Below are 22,209 nucleotides of genomic sequence, written 5' to 3' on the forward strand. Positions count from 1 at the left end.
CAGAGCCTTCTGTAAGAGGCTGTGGGACACCCATCAATGTCCCCTCTACCCTCTTGCTGAGGCCCACAGTCTGCAGGAGGTTAACCTCAGGTCTCTTCCTAGTTGCTTCTGATTCATTTTCCTGCCTCTGGCCGGATAGAGGTTTAGAGGTTTGGCTGGGCCCTACTGCTTCGATATCTAAGCTATAGTTCTCGGCCCTGCCTGTGAAATAGCAATGGCCAGAATGAAGGGTGTCTTACCCCCCCCCGACCCCCAGCATTCTATCAGTCTCACCCTCCAGCCATAAATCTCTAGTTACACAACAGGAGACTGCTCACCTCCAGGGGTAGAAGAACTCCAGCTCTGTCACTTAGCTTGCAGAACAGCCAGGCCCTGATGGCCCAGTATGCACCCAGAGGGTCACACTTAAATCATTGGGGTGTCTTGACAATTCTGGCACCTGGAATCTGAGCCTCACCCCGAGATTCTGATTGTGTAGATATAGGCCAGGGCTGGAATCAGGATTTTGGAGGTAACCCAGATAATTCTGCATTAAGCCAGGGTACCTTTCATCTAAAACTTTGTCTATTATAGTACTTGAAACAGGAAAGCCCCTGTTGTTCTGTTGTTGCAGTTTTGACCGGGGTGGGGTGTGTGTGTTGGGGGCAGGGTGGTGGTGGTGTTTGTGCCTAGCAGGACCTTGACCTGCTCTGGTCCACCTGGATAGTTCTCCCAGGGAAGTCCATATCTGTGGTTTCCCTCTACGTATAATAGGAAGAACAGGTCTAATGCCTACGTGTAACTGCAGCTTCCCTTCCTACTAGGCTTGTTCACTTTCCAGGCTACCTAAATACCTCAGCACCCTACTGGGCCTGCCAGTTCTCCCTCCCCTGGACAGCAGGGACCTGTGGTCCTAGAGATAGATTCCTCCTTTCAGACCCTTCAGGCCCTTGGAAAGAGCCCAACCAGCCATTTTCCCAGGCTGGGCTGGGCTGGGCTGGGCTGGGCTTGAGGTGGCCGGGTGGGGGGGGGAGCGGCCAGGCCTGAGGTTTGGCGGCTTTCTGTGCTTTTCCTATTAACAGATATGCAGATGAATGCTTTTGAACACCAATAGTACAGAAGGTTTTAGAAACAAGACTGAAGCCCAGAGAAAACCTAATCATACACCTTGAAAAAAATCTTAGAGCTAGCTCCCTCCCACCGACTGTTGCTGCCCACGCCCCAAAATCAACTTTTCCCATGACTCACACGTGGCAGCTTGTGCACTTCTTTTATTATTAAATATAAAAGCAGCTTCCTATTTTTTAAATAGATATTTAAATGACCTTATATAAAATAATTCACCACTTCCAAGTATAAAAAAACGCAGTCTCACAGTTGGTGAGGCAGTGCTCCCTCTGGGCTTTCTTGGAGGGAAGAAGGGGTTCCTGTGCAGGGAAGCTCCAAAGGTGGGTTTGGGGCTCCTCCTGCTCTTATGCAACCAGGCACCCACAAAGAGCCTCTTGCAATGGGTTGGATTTGCTCTTCTGTCTTTAATAATGTATGTTTAAGATGGAGGGGTAGGAGAATGCCTTTTGTTTGTTTCTGTGTTTTTCTTCTATTTAAAAATACGTATTTTCTAGTGTGGAAATAGTCTGTAACTAGAAGGCTAAGTAAGCCCCACGGGAAAGTCTCCAGTGTCCTCACCCCCTCTGTTGTCTCAGGACAGGGCTGGTGGAGCCTATAGACCACTCTCCTCCGGATCCATGGCCTGAAAGATTAGCGACCCAGTAGCCAGGGAGGGCAGGAAAGGGGGGAGGCGGGGCAGCAGCATAAAGAGACCAAGGAGCAAGTAAGAGCCCTGTCACCCATGCCCAGGTCACCACAGACTAGCCTGGCTCAGGAAACAGAGCATCAGAGCAGAGTTGGAAGTAAATGACCCATTTTTTTTGATCCCTCTCTAGACCTGGCTTGCTTGGCTAGAGATGGCAGGGGGGGGGGGTAGGTGAGACTGGGAAGGTATCCTTCCCTACCAGAGTCAGGTCTGGAGAGCAAAGGCCAGAAGAGGGTGGGGCTGGAGCACAGAGCTCCATACCCAGAGCTCAGGACCAGACAACCTGCTCAGCTCCAGGCTTCAGGCAGTAGGGGAAGGCAGCTGGCAAGGGACTGGAGTATAGAGATCAACTTCAAGCTTAGGGGTACACACATATTTTCAAGACCCATTCTCATTTATAGCTCTGCCTGTGGCCTTTGTCTCTGTCTCCCCTTCTTCTCTCCCTTCCCCTAGTCACTTCCCTCCTGGGAATGTCAAAGTGCAAGATGCAAAAACCTGGGTAAGGAACACAGCCTAAAGACCAGCTCTGACTGGTAGCCCAGGCAGTTCTCCCACAGCTTCACCCTGGACAATCAAAGGCTGAGGCGGGGGAAGGTCGGGCTTAGGGGCTCCCTCAGTCAACATGTGAGGCCAGCTCAGTGCAAGAAGCTGAGGAGAGGTTGAAGGAAGTGGGAGAACATTCGGACGGATGATCGCTCATAGGGATGGATTGGACAGGCTGTTCAGCAGGCAGGTTCAGTATTCACAGTGCAATGGCTTCCTTCATGAGGGGTGCCTCTGCTGGCAAAAGAACTCTGGCAGGGGCTATGGGCAGGAGGAGATGAGGTTAGAGCTCAGTCTTCCTCTTGGCATCATGAGCCAGGTCAGATAGGTCCGGAGGGCTGGTCTCCCTCCTTCCTGGCTATCAGCAGAGGGCACTTAGGCAAGTTGAGGGTGTAGACCCCTTTAAGCTGTCATCACAAGCAGCCAAAGGCCTCCTCTTCCCGTTTTTTGGGCTTCGTGCCTTTATGCCTTTACGGGAAGTTGGGCAGATGCTGTCCCACCCTTTGAATGTCAGGCTCTCTTCTTGGGAAACAGGCCCCTGCCTGTCCACGTTGGGATTCCTTGGCACCAGTTGGGTCTTCTGGGCACAGGGCTCTTCTGCTCCTTCTCATCTGTCCTGATCTCCCATGGGCCATACAGGCTAGTGTGGCCCTTGCCAGGTTCTGGTTTTGAGAGGAGGGAACAGCCCCTAAGGGAAAGGGTCCTGAGCTGTTGAGCTGCCCTTCCTCAAATGCAGCGAGCCTCCAGGGCCCACAATAAATAGTGGCAGGATACTGGGGGCATCCTCCAGCCCTCTCTCTTTAGTTGAGAGTCTAAGGGTTAGGATGGAAAGATCCCCATCAAAGCTGCTTTCATCCAGTCTTGGTAGGCAGGAGCTCTGGTAGTGGCAGACCACATTCCCAGGAAGATGACAGGAGAGGGTAGTGGTGGACGTTGCCATAATGTCTCCTCCCATAAAGAGATAGTCCTGTGTGCCCAGCTGTAGGGAAAAGAAGGGAAGAAGGCTGGTCAGCAGAGGGAGTATGGGGAGGGTCGCTGAGGACATAGTTGGGGGAGGTGTGGCATTCCTGTGGGTTGTTGGCTGGCTTCAGGCAAGACTTCCTCTGGTCATTTCCTTGGCCCTCTAGGTGACCCCAGACACCACAGAGACACCAGGCAGCTTTGCCTGGCAGCAGTCCAAGCCTTTGGACAGACTGGCCTCACCTCCTACCTCTCCTCCTGGGAGAGTAGTGACCACAAAATGAGGGCCTAGGACTGGAGGAGGTCTAGGCTTATTGCTCAAGCAGATGGAAGCAGGGAACAAGCTCTTGAATGTCCCTACTAGGCCACTCCTCAGGTAAGGCCATCTTAGTAGTCTTAGACCAATGATCTAAGGGGATCTCTGCCAACTCTAGCAAAGAATTTTTCATGCCTCCATACCATGCCTTAGAGAGGGTCTGCACAGAAGACACTTGCTCAAAAGCAATCAAGTAGAAAGAAATTGGGCTTGATGGGCAGAGGGTAGAGACAGTGCCAGGAAAAGGGAGGGCTTGCCCTATCAACAGGCATGCTCACCCTGAGTAGCCTAGCCTCCTCCCAGATGGGATGAAGGACTTGCCTCTTGTCATCCATGGAAGCCAGGGCCCTGCCCTCTCTCCACCCCACCCCCATCTTTGTCCCCTTGCCCAGCATCCTCAGAACTCTTTGTTCCATAGCAGAAATCCCCTGGACTCTAGCCAACAGTTTGACTTTGGACCCTGGGTGGCGCCTCCCTAGTAATGTCCATAGCCCTACTGGTCAAGCCTGTGATGGGTAAGGAAGGAAGATGAGACCTACAGCCTTTGGCCCCCAGCCTATTCCCAGGCTTTGGATAGGAAACAAGCAGGAACTATAAACTGGACATGAGCCTTGTGGTATAGCCAGGCCACAGGCTTTGGCAGGGTCCACTGGGGAAGAAGGCCGCAGAGGGCATGCTCTGGCCTCTGACCCAACTCCTGCTTCCTGGGACCATGGACCCGAGTTTTCTGCAACCTAGTGTCCTTCCCTTAGTCCCCACTTCTGTGTGTCCCACTCATCTTCTTGTCAGAGTACTGGTCAGTCAGTTCCCATAGACTCCTTGAACCTGGAATGGGGACCAATTTAGATCTGAACCAACTGAGTAAAATCTTGAAATCCTTAGGTGAGAAACTTGAAGTCTTGGGCAGGTCTGAGAGTTAGGATGTGTGTAAAGGACAACTGGGTACAGAGAAACCAGGTCATACAGGTGGCAGAAACACAGCACTGAGCCCCAAAGTCCGCGGCAACCTTTACTCCCTGATTCAGTTTGGAGAGGCTCTGGATCCTTTGCAGTTGCTCCAGTGAGCCAGCTCATTCATCTCACCCATCTCCACCCACACTACAGCCAAGTGGGTCTGCAAGAGTCTAGATATGGGTTGCTGCTTGCTTTAATCCAAATAAATCTCCCTGGTTCTGAACATCTGTGAGATTTCCTCTGTCTGGGGAAGAGCTGAGACACATCATCCTACACACGGGACAGTTTGCTTACATGTGGCAAGGGGTATAACTGGAAACTTCAACAGATCACACAGCTACTTTGCCATCCAGTCAGTTAGCAAATCAACTAAGCACTCTGCTAGCTGGTTAGCCAATCAGCTCATCAATCAAAAATTAGTCAGTTAAGTAGTTACCAGCTAGTTAGTTGAATAGTCAGTCAGCTAACTAGCTGGCAAGATGAGTTCATCAGTTGGCTGGTTAATCACCCAGAAGGCTGATCAGTTAGAGAATTCTGGCCAGGGTTAATTGGTGATTCAGACCTGAAACCAGCTACCAACATTTACTAAATTTTTGACGAGGATGGAGGTGGCACTGTCTGTACTAAAATCCTGGATCGAAAATGAAGTGCAGAAAAAAATGGAAGATAGTTCCTGCCCTCTAGGGACTTACAATCTTCTTAGAAGGGCAAAATTTACATATACATATAAAATATGATTTAAAATACATAAAACAACATCCAAATGTGTATGGATTGATATAGCATGAGCCATATACAAAGGAGCAGAAGGGTATGAATTAAAAGGACAACCAGAAGGATGTGGGATATACTTCAGGAAGGAAAAGCTTCCTGACAGGCTGGTGTGGGTGGAGATAGAGAGGAAGAATACAGGTCACATCTCCATCAACACTGTGGACAAGGACAACAAAAGACATGCATCAGTGTGCAGGGGACCCAACGAGGAGTTCTAAAGTGACCAAAGTAGGAGCTAATACACTTTCCGTAGGCTCAGGGCATGGACAGAAAAACAACAAGGAGTTTTAACAAAGGTGAGCTCCAACTACACTTTGGCTAAAACAGTTAGGTGTCCAAGTGTGGGAGTATGGGATGGCGAAGGTCTGCTGGACAGAGGCTCGTGGGAAATAGAACTGGGGTTTTTAATAGACTACAAGCTCAACATATGACAATATATGATGCAGCTGTTAAAACTAATGTGATCTTAAATCTGCATGAGTAGAAGAGCACTGTCCAGATCAAGGAAGACAACCGTCCCACTGTACTCTGAGCTGGTCAGACAACATCTGGAGTACTGTGTCCAGGGCTGGGTGCCACATTTTCAGAGGGACATTGACAAACGAGTGTGTCCAGGATGGTGAGGGGTCTGAAAACCATATCATATAAGGAATGTTTAAGGGGCTTGGTCACACTTAACACAGAGAATTTTTAAAGGGGACATGAATAACTGACTTTAAATATCAGGCCTCAGGAGAAGATGAGAGAGGACTGGTCGGGAAAGGGGAGAAAGGAAGGCAGCTTTGCCCACATAAGGAAGGAATTCCCCCAGTGTTGTGTGCTGTGACCCCAGTGTTGTGTGTAGTTGAGCAGACTGGCATGCAGAGCACTTGCCTGAAACTGTGTGTGTGTGTGTGTGTGTGTGTGTGTGTGTGTGTGTGTGTGTGTGTGTGTGTGTGTTCAGGAAGCTGGCTGACTCCCTGTGGGGGTGCAGAGTAGCCCTTTTAGCTGGGACACTGGGCCAAATGACCTCTTGACAGCTCTCCCAAGACTAAATTTCTATGGCATCATGATCCTAAATCAGGGAGGCAGCAGTAACCTTGGCTTGGGAGCAGGAACAGATAAGGCACAGTTTGGTAAGAAGAGGATGCTGAGGAGGTCAGGGCTCAGTACCAAGCTGGGATTGCTTGTAATTGAAGGGGGCTGGCAGCCATGCAGAGGCTAGTGAAAATTCTGCATGGTGGTAAAGACCTTGTAAAAGCCTCATTAGAGGAGGAGGAATGTGGTTGCTTTGGGATCAGATGTAGCAACAGCAAGAATAGAAACATAATGAAGAGGTCACAGTAACTGGTCTCAGCTGGGGAGGGGATTCAGGAACAAGGGGAGACCTGAGGCCTGGAAGAGAGGGGCCTAGCTAGACTTGATGATGAATGAGTGGACTTGGGAGTAGGGTGGAGGAGAGGAAGTCAAGAGTGTGTGGACCGCCTGGGAGTCAGGTGGTTTCTACAACAGGGGTGGGTACCTAGTTTTTTTTAAGGGATAGAGAGATATCAAAGTCAGAGCCTTACCTTAGAATCCTTTCTACACTGGCAGTTCCACCTGTCTGTCCTCATCCTGGGCCAGGGAGCTGCAGGCGGAACACAGGGTTGACATAAGACTTCAGCAGGAGCATGGAACTGAGGGGACCTACTAGCTTATCCCCAACTTGCATATGGGTTCCATATGGATGAGATTTAGAAAACCCCAAACTGCTCAATTCTAGGAAGAAATCAGGAGAAAACTCCACTGTCATGGGAAGAAGAGAGGCTCTTCTTTCTTTGTACCCACTCTGTTCTGCAGCTCTGTTTACTTAGGGCAAGGGGGAGAAGCCTCTCTTTCAATCTAGAGGGGAAACAGGTCCCAAGACAGACATCAGTGACTCCTACAGCCCCACTCCAACTGCTCACCTGCCCTCTGGTCGCCCCACAGAAGAATCCAATGTCCGAGGGTCTCGATGGCTCTGAGAACAAGAAAGATTTATCTTACTGAGGTGCTGGCATGCCCCTAAGTGTTACTGAGTTGCAAGAATTCCTCCCACTGCTCCAAAGCATGCACAGCTGAGGAAGATTCCTGGACCTCTGAGGATGGGCACTCCTTCTTCTGTCCCCTCCTGTGTAGATCACCACCTATGGGCCCTCAAGCTCCCAGAATAGCATTCCTCTCCCTTCCTCTCCTCTCCCACTTGGTATTAAAATTCTCTCATTTTCTCATTCTTTCATTCTTTCATTCTCTCATTCCCTCATCCCCTCTCTCTCTCTCTCTCTCTCTCTCTCTCTCTCTCTCTCTCTCTCTCTCTCTCTCTCTCTCTCTCTCTCGCTTTCTCTCGCTCTCATTTCTGTGTAACAACCCTGGTTGCCCTGGAACTCACTCTGTAGCTCAGGCTGACCTCAAACTCACAGAGATCTGCCTGCCTCTGCCTTCTGAGTTCCCAGCCAAGAATTCTCTTTTTAACATGATTCTGTTCTCGTTCCTTCTTAATGATCTCAAGGAGGCTGGAGAGCTCTTTAATTAATTAATTAATTAATTAATCAGACAGAATCTCTCTATGTAGCTCTGGCTAGTCTAGAACTCATCCTTTCTTAATGATTTCCAGGAGGCTGGGGACCTAATTAATTAATTAATTAATTTCTCCGACAGGATCTCTTTATATAGCTTTGGCTAGCCTAAAACCTGCTTTGTCAACCAGTAGATCAGGCTGGCCAAAGAGGCCTGCCTGTGCCTCTGGATTGCTAGGGCTACATGCACACTACCACGCCTGGTAGCTCCTAATTCTTGAAGCCACACTCCATCACTACCTTCTACCCTTTGGGCTGTCATCCCCACCTTCCAGCAACTGCAGAACCTATTGGAACCTGGCTACCCTCCAGCCTGTAACCTACCCAGCCTTTGTCTTGCCCCATAGGATGTCCTCTTCTCCCGGAGTTCTCCTTACCCTCCGCTTCCAACTGTAGAACAGGAGGCCCCCGACAGCCAGCAAGACTAGGATGATGCCTAGCACCCAGAAGACAAACGCAGAGGTCTGGGGATCCTGAATAGAAGAGCCTGTGTCGGTCAAAGGAATGGAATTAAAACGGGCCACAGGCCTGGCTGCCCCCTCACTTGCTGGTCCTCCTTTCAGCTCTGCGGGGCTCCTTCGATCTCTAGTACTTTGGGCCACAGGCCTGGCTGCCCCCTCACTTGCTGGTCCTCCTTTCAGCTCTGCGGGGCTCCTTCGATCTCTAGTACTTTTCTTGCCCTCGAGCTCCCCAAGGGGCAGTACAATGCCCCAAGAGTGGCTTTTGGGAGGCAGTAACTTAGCATAGGGGGTGGCTGAGTTGCCGACTCGTTGGGGATTCAGTGTGGCAAAATGGGGAGAGCGTGGCTCCTGCTGGTCTTCGCGCAGTGTAGATGAACCATCCGTCTTCTCAGGAGTATTATTCAGTGTCTGGCCAGTGGGTCTCATAGGGTTCACCTCTGTCAACGGGGTGTCTGTTATATTCGTTGGCTGTTGATCCTCTGTTAATTTAGGGAATGGAGAAGATGCTGAGCGGGCCCAGGGTCTGTCAGTCTCTGCCTGGATGCTGCCCCCTACAGGATTGGAGGGGGAAAACTTCCTTTCCTGGGTCAAAAATCCCTCACTAGCCTCTCCAGAAGCTTCTTCTAAGACCCAGTTAGTGCCCATTGAAGATTCAATAATGTCTTCCACCCCAGGGATGGGGGCCCCCGCAGAAGGATGAGGTTGTGGGTCCTCGTGATTTGGTTGCTCTGTTGACTCGAGGGTCTGGCAGGTACTCCTGGGCGGTCGCTGCTTAGCACTGCCTGGGTCCTCTATGCGAAGAGGCAGATCACTGGGCAAGAGGGAGCTTCCCTCTGTCCTCTGAGAATCATCCCAAGCCAAGTCAGCCAGAGGGGCCATGGAGGGGGCAGGGGGCTGGTGAGGGGAGGCAGAGGCCAGGTCGCTGCTAGGGGTGGCTTTAGGGTACAGGCAGTTGCAATCAGGCTTGGTCACCACATCTGAAAGAACCACAGAGAGGGGGAGAGAGAAAGATGGGGAGGAGATAGAGTCACCAGCCTCTAGCACAGCTCCCCCAGAGGGGCTAAGAGGGGGATAAGGCTCTGGGGCATAGGAAGGGGTCCCTCTTCTAACAGCCCTGGGGCTGGGGAGAGGGCAGGACAGTAATAAACGATCATGACACAGAACTCAGGCATGAGGGATCAATATGCAGGGTATCATGGACTAGGGACCAAAAGCAAGGTACAGACAAACAGAGCAGGACTTGGGGTGAGGAAGATCACAGGACAGTGTACTAGGGTTCTAGCTGGCCGGAGGCCAAGCCAGGGGTTAGCAGCACCCAGGCCAGGGGCCTGAGCAATAGCTCCTGGATTAATACAAGACACTGAAGGCATCCAAGACACGGGTTTCATGCACAGCCAGGAGAGGAACCACCATAGCTGCTGTCACAGACAGGACAAGGCCGGGAGCTGGGAAGCAGCCAAGTTTGGAATTTCAGAATTGAAGCACTAAGGCTGGACTTGGCTATTGTCCGGTTGCAGGACCTCAGCCCCTGCCTTAGGGAGTAAGGCTGAACGTAGGACACACGTGGCACAGGATGCAGAGATGAGTACACGCAGAGTGCACAGGTAGAGAGAGTTTGAATGATGTTCAGACTTCAAATCCAGCCTTGTCCCTTGAGGGGACATCCAAGGCATCCTGGGGACTTCCGGAGCCAGGTTATCCTAGTGTTTTGCAGCCAAGCTCCTGGAGCAAGGACCCTGATTGCCAGGTGGAGCTCCTGCTCTTTCCACGGAACCCCCATTTATTCAGCCAGCCTGCAGAGCCCGGGGGGAGGCCACCATGCCTATGGCTTTCCGAGGAAGGTCCCATTACCCATTCACTACCATCACGGCCACCAGCAGGGGCCTTCTTGGTGCTGCCACATGAAGTTTGGCAGTGAAACAGTACATGCAGGCATAAGTCAGTGTGCATGCACACACATGTCAGCAAAGACATGTGCACAGGACCTTAAGGTACATGAAGCCACACGAGTACACAAAACACACAGAAACACAGTTAGCACCCAGGCTGCTTCTGGGATTCCCCCAATCCCATATCCCACCTTGCACACACCCTCCCTGTAGCTGGCCCCTTCTGTGCTTACCTCTGCTAGAGCATTTAGCAAAGCTGTCATTGCAGTTCTTGCTAAAAATATTCCAGTCCTTTTCAAGGAAATTCTTTGTTTCGTTAAAGAAATTCTTGATTTTCTCCAGCAACCGGAGAGGACTCTCTTTGTAAGTTTGGACACAGGCCTGGGAGAAGAGTGAAGCCCCCTCTGGTAAGCATGAACATGGGCCTCCTCTGTTATCTCTATCCAATTCTCTTAGGTTTTCTCTTTTCCCCCTTTGTTTCCTCCCTTACATCTCCTCTGCTTTGCAGCAGTATCAGTCTTGAGGTTGAGAGATGTCATTTCTCCAGACATCCATCTAACACATATGTAAGTGCCAGGTATATTGCCATATATTTACCTGGGCATTATGCAGTGAACAAAAGAGACGTGGTTCCTAGCCAAGCTGGGCACTAAGTCCAGCAGACACTAGCACTAAACCCATTGTTACAAGTCACAGTGGCTCCCAAGAGAGTGTCCTGAGCCATGTGAAGGCGTATAACCAATAGGTGCTAAAAGAGGGCCCAGGGAGAAGATCTCCAAAAGGATCAGCTAAAAGCTGAGTAGGGTAAGAGAAGGAAGTGGGGGTAGAGGTGATAGAAGATGCAAGGACCCTGGGACAGGAAAGCATGAGACGCCAAAAGACTGAAAGAAGGCTGGAGAGGCTGCAGCTCTGCAATGTAGGAAGAAAGTGGCAAGAGACACAGCTGGAAAGAGCCCTGCCAAGACCAAGAACTCGTTGGCTCTGCCAGGAACTTGTAAGCCACAGAGCCAACAGGAAACTGAAAACCTGCTGGGGAGGTGGTCCGTGGTATAAGACTTATCTTTCAGGAAAATCATCTTGGTGTGGTGTAGAGAGCAGACCTGGGTAGACCAGAAGAGATGAGGTCCTTGCTGGTGCCCCATTTTAGAGGAAGTGCCGAGGATGCCCTGCCCTGCCTGCTGAATGGCATTTCTCTTCTGCACTGGCCCAAGTGCTCACACACCCTCTGCAGCTCTGAGAAGTCATGCCCTCCTGGGTGCTTCCCTCCTCACCAGCTGCTCCTTCAGGCTCTGTGCCAGAGTTCCTTCTACATACTGCAGTGCCTCGGGGTTCTGCTCTGGGTCCACCTCACCTCTCACAGCAAGCTGTTCTGTGTGTGGTTACAGTCTCACCTACAGCCTATTTCCAGAATGCCAACTCTCTCCCTTAAAGTTGAGCTATTCTGGGAAGGCCAATAGGTTTTCCAAGGCTACTACAGCTCCCTTGATTACATCACTGCATCTCTCTGGCCCTCCCATAGCATGCTTATAACAGTTACTAGACAAATGAATGAATGAAATGACCTGGGCTTGGCTTCATCACTCAGCAGCTAGGTGAGAACAGACAGATGACTGGCTTTATGCGGATTCATCCCCTTGTTTGTGATGTTAGAACAACAGCACACCAGCCTCTCCCAGGAACTCTTAAGGCAGGCCAGCTGCCTCTGTCCTACATATGTCCCTGGCCTTATATGCTGTAAAAGAAACCTGGCATCCTCACCTAGAACCCTGACACCCAAGCTTTCTCAGCATGGAGGCGCCTGCTGGTTCAGGAGCTCATAATCCTTTTCGGAGCAGTGTGGCTGGCCTTGGCTCCTTGGGCTTACACTCTTTCTTGCCCCCAAGTCACCACTCAGCATGCACTGAGTGAATAGTCATCGACCCAGGGAAGACTGAGGAGCTTCTATCTCAACCATTGATGCGGCATCATCTCAAAACGCAGATTCCCAGGCTCACTGATGGGCCCAGGAAAGTCGAGTCTGTAACGGTGTATGCTGGGCCTCTGCATTTTCAAATAAGCTCTTTAGGTGAATAGCTGCACAGTATAGAACCATCCTTTCCTCAACCATATAGCCACTCCAGAAAATCTGGTTTCCTGTCCCCTTTGGGAGCAGAGTGTTTCTACTTTGTGGTCTCTGTTTCCTCTCTCTTCTCCCCATCTGCCTCCAACAGCAATCTCCATGCTTCCAAATCAGATGGACCAACAGACACTGTCACCCCTTATCTTACTTGACTTCTCAGCCTCCTTTGATAAAGCTTCTGGCTCCTCCTATCTGTAAGCCCTGAGGTGCTGCCCTCTCTAGGCTTTCCTCCTACCTCAGGCTTGTGTTTCATTCAGGATCCTGGATCCCGTTCTCCTCTTACCAGGGTGAGAAGGGTGGACTGGGCTGTGCAGTTCTGTGGTTCCACACACAGTGTCTGTGTGTCCATCATTCACAGTCACAAGCAGCAACTACAGCTGTCTGATTTGCCTCACACCAAACTGAGCTCTTCCTTCAAACCTACTCTGCCTGTGGTCATCCTTCTTTTGACATCAGTGAGAGCTCCAGGGACTCCAGATGAAAACATCTGCCTCACCCTTTCCCTTTTTCCCAGGAAGCATCACACCCTATCTGTCTGGAGGGATCCCGCTCACTCACCTTCATTTTCCCTGCTCTGCTCTGATTCAAGTCACCACCATCTTCAGCTTGGCTGAACCTCCCACTGACCAGTCCACCACCAGATGGCCTTCCATCATATCATCGTGTCACTCTAGTTTATGGTGGCTTCTTTCAAATTTAAGACAAAAAGCTCACCTCTTCAACACCATGAATTAGTGGTGTGCTTCCTGACTTTGCTCCCTCCTGTCAACATCCCATGCCTGACCCATGCCCTTTGGGCTTCTGAATGCGAACCTCTCTGGTTACCCTAGGGCTTGAGTGTAGTGCTCCTCACTCCAGAATGTTTCTCTGTGTGTGGCTCCTACTGCTCTTCCTCGTGCTGGAGCACCAGTTAAAGTCTTCTTGCTGCCTTCTCTTCCCATCTGCATCCTCATTCTGTTAGGGTCCTCACTGCACTCTCAGTCTCAGGTTCCTGTTCCTCCCACTACTACTCAGGGCTCCCCTCGCCTGCTCTACTCTTCTCCAATGCTATTATCACCATCAGCCGTCCACACACTTGCTCATTTTCGCTGGCTCTCTTATGAGTGTGGGGATTTTTACTTTTTTTTTTTTTAAATCACAGCTCATTCCTGGTGTCCAGAACAGCACTTGATATACAGTGGCCACTCAATAAGGTTTTGCTGAATGGAGGAAGAACCCTTTTGATTATATTTACAGGTGTCATCATTTAACAGCTGCCTACCTCACTGTAAGGGTGGGAAGGGGAATTTCTTGTTCCAAGGATATCCTCAGGGTCCACACTGTGCCTTCTGTCTAATGAATGCTTGATGAAGGTGGATGGAGTAAAGAAGTGAATGGGCGAGGGAGTAGGTTAGTGAGGTTCAGGCAAGGCAAGCATATGAGGCAGGGTGGGACCTCTGCAGCCTCCCTCTGCCCCTTCCCTGGTGCTCCTGCCCCAGTCACCCTACCTCGTTCTGTTCCTTATAGTCCTTGATAAAGCAGCTGTTCAGTTTCATAGAGAGTTCCTGTAGCCTCTCGGTGGCGTTGGCGTTGGGGGTGTTGTCTTTAAAGCGCATGGTTTCCTCGATTATGACTTGTACCAAAACAAAGGCCTTCTTTAGGTAGCAAACGGGATCGTCCTGGAATACAGGAACCAGGAGCTTAGTCCCTGGCCATGGTGGCCAGGCTTTATATGAGACAGACGACCAACCACACCCGAGGCAGATAGAGAGCTGTAGCCTGCCTCCTGTACTCTTGAGGAAGGGACATACCACCCTGGCGATGAGGATGATGATACCCTAGGCCTGTCTTTTATTACCTTTCTTTAAATCAACCATAACTGAGAATTGGGCTAGCATGACAGAAAAGTAGATTCTGATTAGAGAGAGCGTTGGATTTCTGAAATGCAGCTTTAGTCAGGAGACACACAGGGGAGGGTGGGTTTCATTCAGCCTTGCTGCCCCTTAGTGCGCTCTCTCTCTCTGTCTCTCTCTCTCTCTGTCTGTCTGTCTCTCTCTCCTTTCAACTTACTTCCACAAAAGTTTTTTTGTTTGTTTGTTTTGTTTTTTTGGTTTTTGTTTTGTTTTTCCATATGGCCCCTTTAAATCCTCCAAAATATAAAGATACTGAGGACTATCTTATTATCAAAAGCGTAGCCTTGGATTTTGTCTCCAAGGATACCGAAAATGGTTAAAGACAGAAGCTACTTTTATCTCTGCATCTCTAGTGCCTGATCCAGTGAATAGGTGAAGGAGCAGGAGAATGGATGGATGGAGCCCTGAGACTATGCAGACCATGGCATGGTCAAAGAAGAGATGGTCTAGTGCTGAGAGCTCAGAGACGGAAGGGATTCTGGATAGCCTGATTGTTCTCTTGAGGCTGGAAGATAGGAGGTGTGGCACAGGGATCGATGGGGCACATGGGAAGTGATGGGAAGACATCGCAAAGAGCTGATGGAAAAGCTGGGGAGCAGAACAAAGCAAAGGAGAGAGATGAATGAACATAGGGTGTGGTGGGTACTGTGGACTTGGAACTAGATTGTCTGCTTTCTCCTAGAGCCATGGGCTTCCTGACAGGTAAGGAGAAATAAGTGAAGGCTTTGGGGTTTCAGAGGGCTCCCCCTAGTGGTAAGATGAAGAGTGCCCTAGAATCAGGGAAGTCAGGAAGCCCCTGAAAATTTCCTCGGGACTGGGGAGTATAAAGGGACAGCACCCTAAGGTTAGGTGTGAGGTAGAAAGCCAGGCTAGACTGTCTTCCTTTCTCTGGCTAATGGATTGGAGGAGATGTGATCTAAAAAAATAAAGCACATGGTATAACATTCCTGGGTTCAAATTAGGCCTCTATCACTAAGTATGCTCCTGAATCTCTGCATGGGTAACAAGCAATATCCGTGGACCTCAGAATGGTACTGTTAGGATTAATTGGGGAATGTGCCTAGCATTTAGCAAGTGCCTGATTTCTTCCAGGTCAAAGTATGAAAACAGCAAAGGACTTAAGCTCTGGACTCTGCCCAGCCCTGAAAGTTGGAACTTGACACTTGAAGCACCCAGGGATTCCCATATCCCCATCCTGTCTGCTCTAGGTTTTCTGCTGCTTTCATGCAGTTCCATGCCACCACAGGATGGGCTCTGAATATAAAGTTAAGCACCCGGGGCCTTACAAACACTTGCTACTCACCAGCTGTTCCTGGTCTACAAATTTATATTCGATCAGGCATGCAGTCTCCATTTGGCTGTCGATCTGTGAGATAGAACAGGCCAGCAGTTACATGGTACCTATAGGTCAGCTCAGCTTCAGGATGGGGACCCAGGTTTTGGGGTGAATGACATTTTAACTTTACCTCCCTAAAACAATGCCAAAATGACAGAGCTACAGCTAGGGGAAAAGCTGTATCTTCCAAAAGCTCAGAGGACTTAAAAACAGACAGACACTTCTATGACCTATGAAATCACGCAGTCTCGTTTGTATAAGGAAGAAGCATCTCTAGGAAAATATAGGAAGTAATCTTTTCTGGAGGTGGTAAGCACTCTATGGTGAAAAGCCTCAAAGAGAGGCCGGCCAAGTTCTGGGGAGTCTGGGTCTCTAGCCCCAGCCTCTCCCTGAAGCAATGTTCTAACCCTCAGAGACCATGATGGCACCATGGACCAGGGAAGCTGCACGCAGAGAGTGCTGTTAAGAAGGGAGATTGGGAGGTTCAGCCCCAGGGCCCAAGTTCAGGGCTCTGCAGATGACCTTACCCACTGCTGCCCCACCCTGTCAAGCTCGTGGAAAGACAATACATTCTTTAGTGAGAGGAGCAGAAGCCATGACAACAACTGGATCCTGCCTGGCTAGATGACCCTTTAGACTTGTTGATGATTCTTTAAGCCTATTAGAATGGGATCTGGGTTCCTTCCCAGCCCAGATGAGCAGGATACCCCAACCTCAGGGGCAAGAGCCAGGGAAGTAAAAGCAGAAGGCAGGGAGTTAGGTTAGAGCCTCCCATATAAATTTGGGTGGGGCCCTGGTGCCAGGCTGTCAGGGGATCCAGCTATCTAGGAGCAGGACAAACCATCTGGACCCAGCAGGCAGACCAGGCTGACTTCCCAAAGGAGGCATTGTCTGAGTCAGAGCAGGGTCAAGGAGCCTTTTAGAATCCATAGTGGACATTCCTGGGCTACCATTAACTCAGGCAACAGTTAGAAGCCTATCCTACTCACTATAGTAGACCTAGATGAAAGGGTTGGGAGGAGCTAAGGTGTTCACCTCAAGAAGATCAATGAGACACCAGGATAGCCATTATCCAGTTAACTATTTTCTCTAAGCCCTCTCTTGGACTCTGCCATCTGGCTGCTGTCTCCGTTTCCTTAATGAGGAGAAGGCGAGGTCTCATACTCACCAACTGCTGCAAAATCTGTAGGTGTCCATTCCCAATCATGTGGCTACAGTGCTCCGACACCTCGGCAACACTCCTGCTCACGAGGAGACAGACCAGCAGCAGCCGGGAGCCCATCCATGTCTGTAACAGGAGAAAGGCATGGCTTTCCAGCACTTCCTCTCCCTTCCCAGAATGCAGCACTCCCCAGTTAGATTCTTATCAGCCAGTGCACCAGCTCACTCTCCCCTTGATAATAACCCAAATGCCATCTTCTCCAAGATTAACTCTTCTTAGGTTAACCCAGGTTAGCCCAACAATACAGAGAACTTAAAAAAATTCAAACGACTTATTTATTTTTGTTTTGTGTTTATGAATGTTTTGCTTGCTTGCATGTACACACTCTATGTGCTTGCCTCTTCGAATCCCCTGGACCTAGAGGTATGAATGGTTGTTCTGGGATTTGAACCTGGATCCACTGCAAGAACAAGTGTCTTTAGATCATGAGCCATCTTTCCAGCTTACAGAGGATGTCTAATGATAATACTAATGGTGCACCAACCAATATAAGTGTTGGTGACTGAGAGACTCAAGGGTAAGGTTTTCTGTCTTTCAACTTTAACACTGAGACAAATCGAGACCTTGTAAGCTGGCTTTCAGATTGCAAGCCAGAACCATTCATTACCATTGGTGCCTACCTTCTTTCCCACCTGGTTCCACAGGTTAGGTTCTACAGGGGACCAAGCACTGGGAACTCAACGCGAGTGGCAGACCTCCTAGAGACTTAAACTTGCAGTTCAAGAAGAGTCCATCTGACTAATCAAAGACAATGCTGTGTCTCCCTGCTGGCATCTGCCTATCTGAGACGCATCAGGCCCTTCCTCTAGTCAGCAGGCTCTTGCCACAGCAAGGAAGTTCTCTCCCTTTCATCAACACCCATCTGGCTCAGTAGCTGCTCATCCCCAGGGTAACAGGTCTGGCTCCTGACACCTTACCAGGTCCTTCCTTCCTCCTCTACCCTAAGATGCTTCCATCCCTATGGGCTCTAATAGGGAATCCCAGGAGATGGCCAGCCTGAGGCAGAGGGGCTCTTGGGCTTTCTTCCCCTGGCCTGAGGCTGCCATTCTGAGCATTCTGGCTGCTGATATCCCCCAATTCAGGGAAATGCTGGCAGGGTGGAGTGATGACTGGCACCTTCTTGGATCTGGGCTCTGCCCCAATAGTCCAGATGATGAGACAAATGCTGCAAATAGGAGTGCATTGGAAAAACACAGGGAGGCTCTGAAACAGTCCATAACAACATTGGTTTACATCTAAAGCCCGAAGCTTTGCCAGTGCATGCCAAGGAGGAAAGGCAGCATTGGCTGGGCAGTGTGGAGGGAAGAGGGACCACAGTGAGGCCTTAAAGAGTGGAAGACAGAGATGGGCATTGAGACACAGGGTTGCCCAATGCCATTAAGCACAGGACCTGTTAAGGTCCTTGCTGACGAGAGAGAGAGAGAGAGAGAGAGAGAGAGAGAGAGAGAGAGAGAGAGAAGATGCAACCAGCTATGGGTTGATACTGCATTGGGCATGGTTGGGCAGTTGGAAAGTTAGCCCTGAATAGGAGTGGCAGCCCAGATCTCCAGAATCCCAGGCTCAGGACCTGTTAAAGGAAATGACTGTGGAGAAGATAGCTCTGGCCCAGGCTGGTGTCACTCAACGTGTCAACCCATCGTGTCTGTGGTATGAAGGAAAGGACCTTGCAGTGGAGATGTTCAGAAATACCTCAGTCTGGGATCTTCAAGACATTGGTGTTTGAAGATAGCAAGGTAAAGACATTACTTCAAGACCACCAGGTTTTGGTGGCTTTTCAAGCATGCACAGCCATTGGCTTCAAAGATGACCCAAGGGGGCCACTCCTGGATCTGGATCTGTAACCCCAGTGCTACCTTAGACAGGGTACGGATGGACACCCAAGGGTTAATACTCTAGCCTGCATCTGGCTGGACAGGCTCTTCCTGGCTTGCTTCTTCCTCCCACCCACTGCTTCAGCCTCTGTCTAAGAGAGCAGCCCTGGAAGGAAACTGCTGCCGTCTCAGAACACTTCAAGACATCACATCATGCTCCATTTCCCAATCAGTAAAGTCTCTGCAGAGACCTGGCTGGACTGCCGGACTGAACCCTCCGACTCATCTTGTCTAATTCTGCCTCCTCTCGTTTCCCCTTCTAGTCTTTCTTCTTCCTTTCTTCTCTCTCTCTCTCTCTCTCTCTCTCTCTCTCTCTCTCTCTCTCTGCTTGTTGCTTACTGTTTAAGTTTTCATCCCTTCCCCACCTAACCCCATCTCCTGCCTCTCACTGGCCCCCCTCCCTATGGTTCTACTTTTCTCTCCCCTAAACACCTGCAACCCTCTCTTCTGCCTATAACAGTTCTGTTCCTACCCTCTAGGTTTTCCCTCTCATTCTCCCCAGAAGCAAACCCACTTGCTGTTCATTGAAAGTACCATCCTCCACTCTGTAAGTGCCACACCGTATCATCTGCTGCCACTACTGGGGACACTTGTGAGCAGCCCACCATCCTCTGCAGCTCTGAACTCTCCTTGCACTTTCCTCAGTCAGACGCACAGCCCAGAATAGCCCCATCTCATTGAACCAAATTCTTCAAGAACAGATTCAGGTCCAGTTCCCCTCAGAGAGCCGCCCAGGTCCCTAACAGTTCCTGCACCTCCATTGAACAAGTAGCAGCATGCCTGTCTCCTTTTTGCTGCCAACAGGTTGCTCAGCACAGGTCCTGACATAAAGTTGGGTGACCCTGAATTTTCCCTACCCAGAAGACCCACTCCCAATTGGGGCCTAAAACCATGTGCAACAGCCAAAGGGAGATGTCTACTGGGGATGATGCCACACTCGGGTCTCTGTCACTCGGAAACTGGTTGACCACCCTGGCAGACACTGGGCCCGTACCAATTGCTGCAAACCTCCCCCACCCCCACCCCCGCCTTCATATCTCTCTCTCTCTCTCTCTCTCTCTCTCTCTCTCTCTCTCTCTCTCTCTCTCTCTCTCTCTCTCTCCTGCCTGTGGGTAGCTCAGTGTTCTCCTCCGTGCAATGGGATGAGCAACCTTCCCTTTACCTCGCAAAGCGCTGGAGTCCTGGGAGCAGCTATTGAAATACCGCGGGCCTCAGCCCTGTTCTAGAAGCAATAAGGAAGCCAGAACCCAGGGCCGGGAAGCCTGGGCAGCTGGCGAAAAGGGGCCGCGCCGAGCCGCCTGCTGCTTGCTGCAGAGCTCCTGTCCCAGCCCAGCCCGGGCCCCGCGCGCCACGGTTGCAGCTTACCGAAGAAGGGCAGCGCCCCGCGGCGCCCCGCGCGGTCATACGGGCAGCTGGGTCCCGGCACGGCGTGTTGGCCGCCCTGGTTCGTTCGCTTCCTTGCTCGCTAGTGGCTGGAGAGCCTGCGCCGCGGTCGAGGGCCACGCTGCTGTCCCGGGATGCAGAGAGCCGCAGCGACACCGAGAGCACCGAGGCAAACTTTCACTTTCCCCTGGCCGAGCTTCGCTGGCCAGTCCTCGGCACAGCCTTTTAAGCGGGCGGGCTGGCGGGGCATGTGGTTTATGGGAAATCACCCTGGCCCTCCGCCAGACACACACACACACACACACACACACACACACACACACACACACACAAAACACACTCACAGGCACTGACACATACTACACCCCAGAGGCCCACTGAACCGCCGACTCCCTTCCCCCAAGCGGGCCGCCTAGTCCTCCCCGCTAGCTCTCTTTCCAGTCGCTCTGTGGCTGTGCAAGCTCCGCAGCCTTCAGCAGAGTAACCGGGGCTCCACCGCCCTCCCCCTCCTCTCTCGAGCACTGGACAAGACACTGCCTTTCCTTCTGTGCTCGCCACTGTTGTCAATCTCGTGTGATTGTTCTCTGTCTAATGCTGGCCCCTAGGGACTTTCCCCTCCAGGCCCAAAAATCCTCAAATCTGAGCAGGAAAAGGCAGAGTACATTGAACAGGACTTGAATGGGGATGGACCAGCACAGATGACCGAGGCCTCTCTGCTGTAGCTCCATTCAACTCTTATGGAGCCCAGGGCAGCAGGTTTGCAAGTTGGCTTGCTCCCTCCTATGTATGTTTTGTCCAAAGAACCGGCTAAATTCCCTGTCCCCTGGCTATAGGGACAATCCAGCTACCTGGTCAGGAGAGGAGGGATCTGGTCCTGTGACAACTAGCCGGGTGGTTCTGTATTCTGTGCCAGAAGCTCCAGGTGCTTGACTTGAAAAGGAAGCTGGTCCCCTGCTCTTGGGCTGCTGAACCCAGCTCAGGTGGACAGGTTGGTGTGCCTGGGCCCTTGGTTTCCCTCAACTCTGTTGGAAATGCATTTGTGGAGACAATCACATTTTGTCTTTACATGAGAATGAATCTAAATTAACTGATCAAGAGGAGCCTATTAATTATACTGCCAACAGCTGGACCTTTTTCTTCCTTGCATTCATCCTGATTCGATGTGTTTTAATCCCTTCATGCCCAGATGAATGGCCTGGTCTCAAAGAGGCACCTTTTGTCACTTATCCTCCAGATCCCTTGCTCAGCCTGGCTCTGAGCAATAATGTCACTCCCATAAGCCTTTGCTCAGGCTGCTTCCTCGAACATGAAGTCTTCTTTTCCCCATCCATCTTAAGGTGAATGTCTCATCTGGTCAGGTTGTAATCAATCACATCTTATCTTCGTCTTGCAAAGCTTCCTGAGATGCTTCAGGCTGGTACAGAGTTCCTTTTTTTCTGTGTCCCCACTGGACTCAGCCCATTCCTCCCAGTTAAATTGGCATTCATTCACTCCCTACATTATTTTAAACTGGTGGTTCTCAATTTGTGGGTGGCAACCTCTTTGGGGTTGCACATCAGATACCCTGCATGTCATATGTTTTATATTGCAATTCATAACAGTAGCAAACTTACAGTTATGAGGTAGCAATGGAATAATTTTATGGCAGCGGGGGTCAGGGTGGGGGCTCACCACACCATGAGGAGCTGTATTAAAAGGTCTCAGCATTAAGAAGGTTTAGAACCATTGTATACTAGTGATACTAGTGATTACATTTGACCTGCACCCTGAGCAGGAGCCTTCCTCTAGGTGGCACTCGGTTTCACTCACCTGTGAACTGATAAATAGCACATAATAGGAACTAAGTTAACTGGACAGATGGAATGGATAAGTCACCTGACAGATATTCACTGATAACTACAGGCTAAGCCCCTTGCTGGACCCTGGAGGTGCAACAGTGAACGTGATGTCATGGCTCCTACTCATTCTCATGTGTCTGTGGCCACTGGAAGCTGAGGGTTGGGGTAGTGACTGGGACTTAGGGCTTCCCAGAGGAATGCAGAGACATGATCAAGGCTTATTTCCTTCTTTGGTGGAATGTTCTTTAAGTGGAATGGAACGATAAAAGATTTAACCACATCCCTT

The 22,209-nt window shown here is 50.4% G+C and overlaps 1 protein-coding gene across 14 annotated transcripts; it reads right to left on the reverse strand.

Moving 5' to 3' along the window:
* Positions 1-1,230: 1,230 nt before the first annotated feature.
* Positions 1,231-20,285, reverse strand: Csf1 (colony stimulating factor 1). 14 transcript variants are annotated; one of them, XM_087634697.1, is made up of 10 exons: positions 20,068-20,285; positions 16,778-16,897; positions 15,577-15,639; positions 13,869-14,039; positions 13,643-13,723; positions 10,496-10,643; positions 8,290-8,399; positions 7,265-7,317; positions 6,887-6,945; positions 1,231-3,314 (listed from the first exon to the last, which is right to left on the reverse strand). In XM_087634697.1, exons 1-9 carry the CDS (start codon positions 20,104-20,106, stop codon positions 6,900-6,902), a joined length of 831 nt encoding a protein of 276 aa, XP_087490823.1. In that variant the 5' UTR covers positions 20,107-20,285; the 3' UTR covers positions 1,231-3,314; positions 6,887-6,899.
* Between the last annotated feature and the right edge of the window lie 1,924 nt (positions 20,286-22,209).

The sequence above is a fragment of the Rattus norvegicus genome, chromosome 2 (assembly GCF_021556685.1).
Source record: "Rattus norvegicus strain SHRSP/BbbUtx chromosome 2, alternate assembly SHRSP_T2T, whole genome shotgun sequence".
Classification (NCBI taxonomy): domain Eukaryota; kingdom Metazoa; phylum Chordata; class Mammalia; order Rodentia; family Muridae; genus Rattus; species Rattus norvegicus.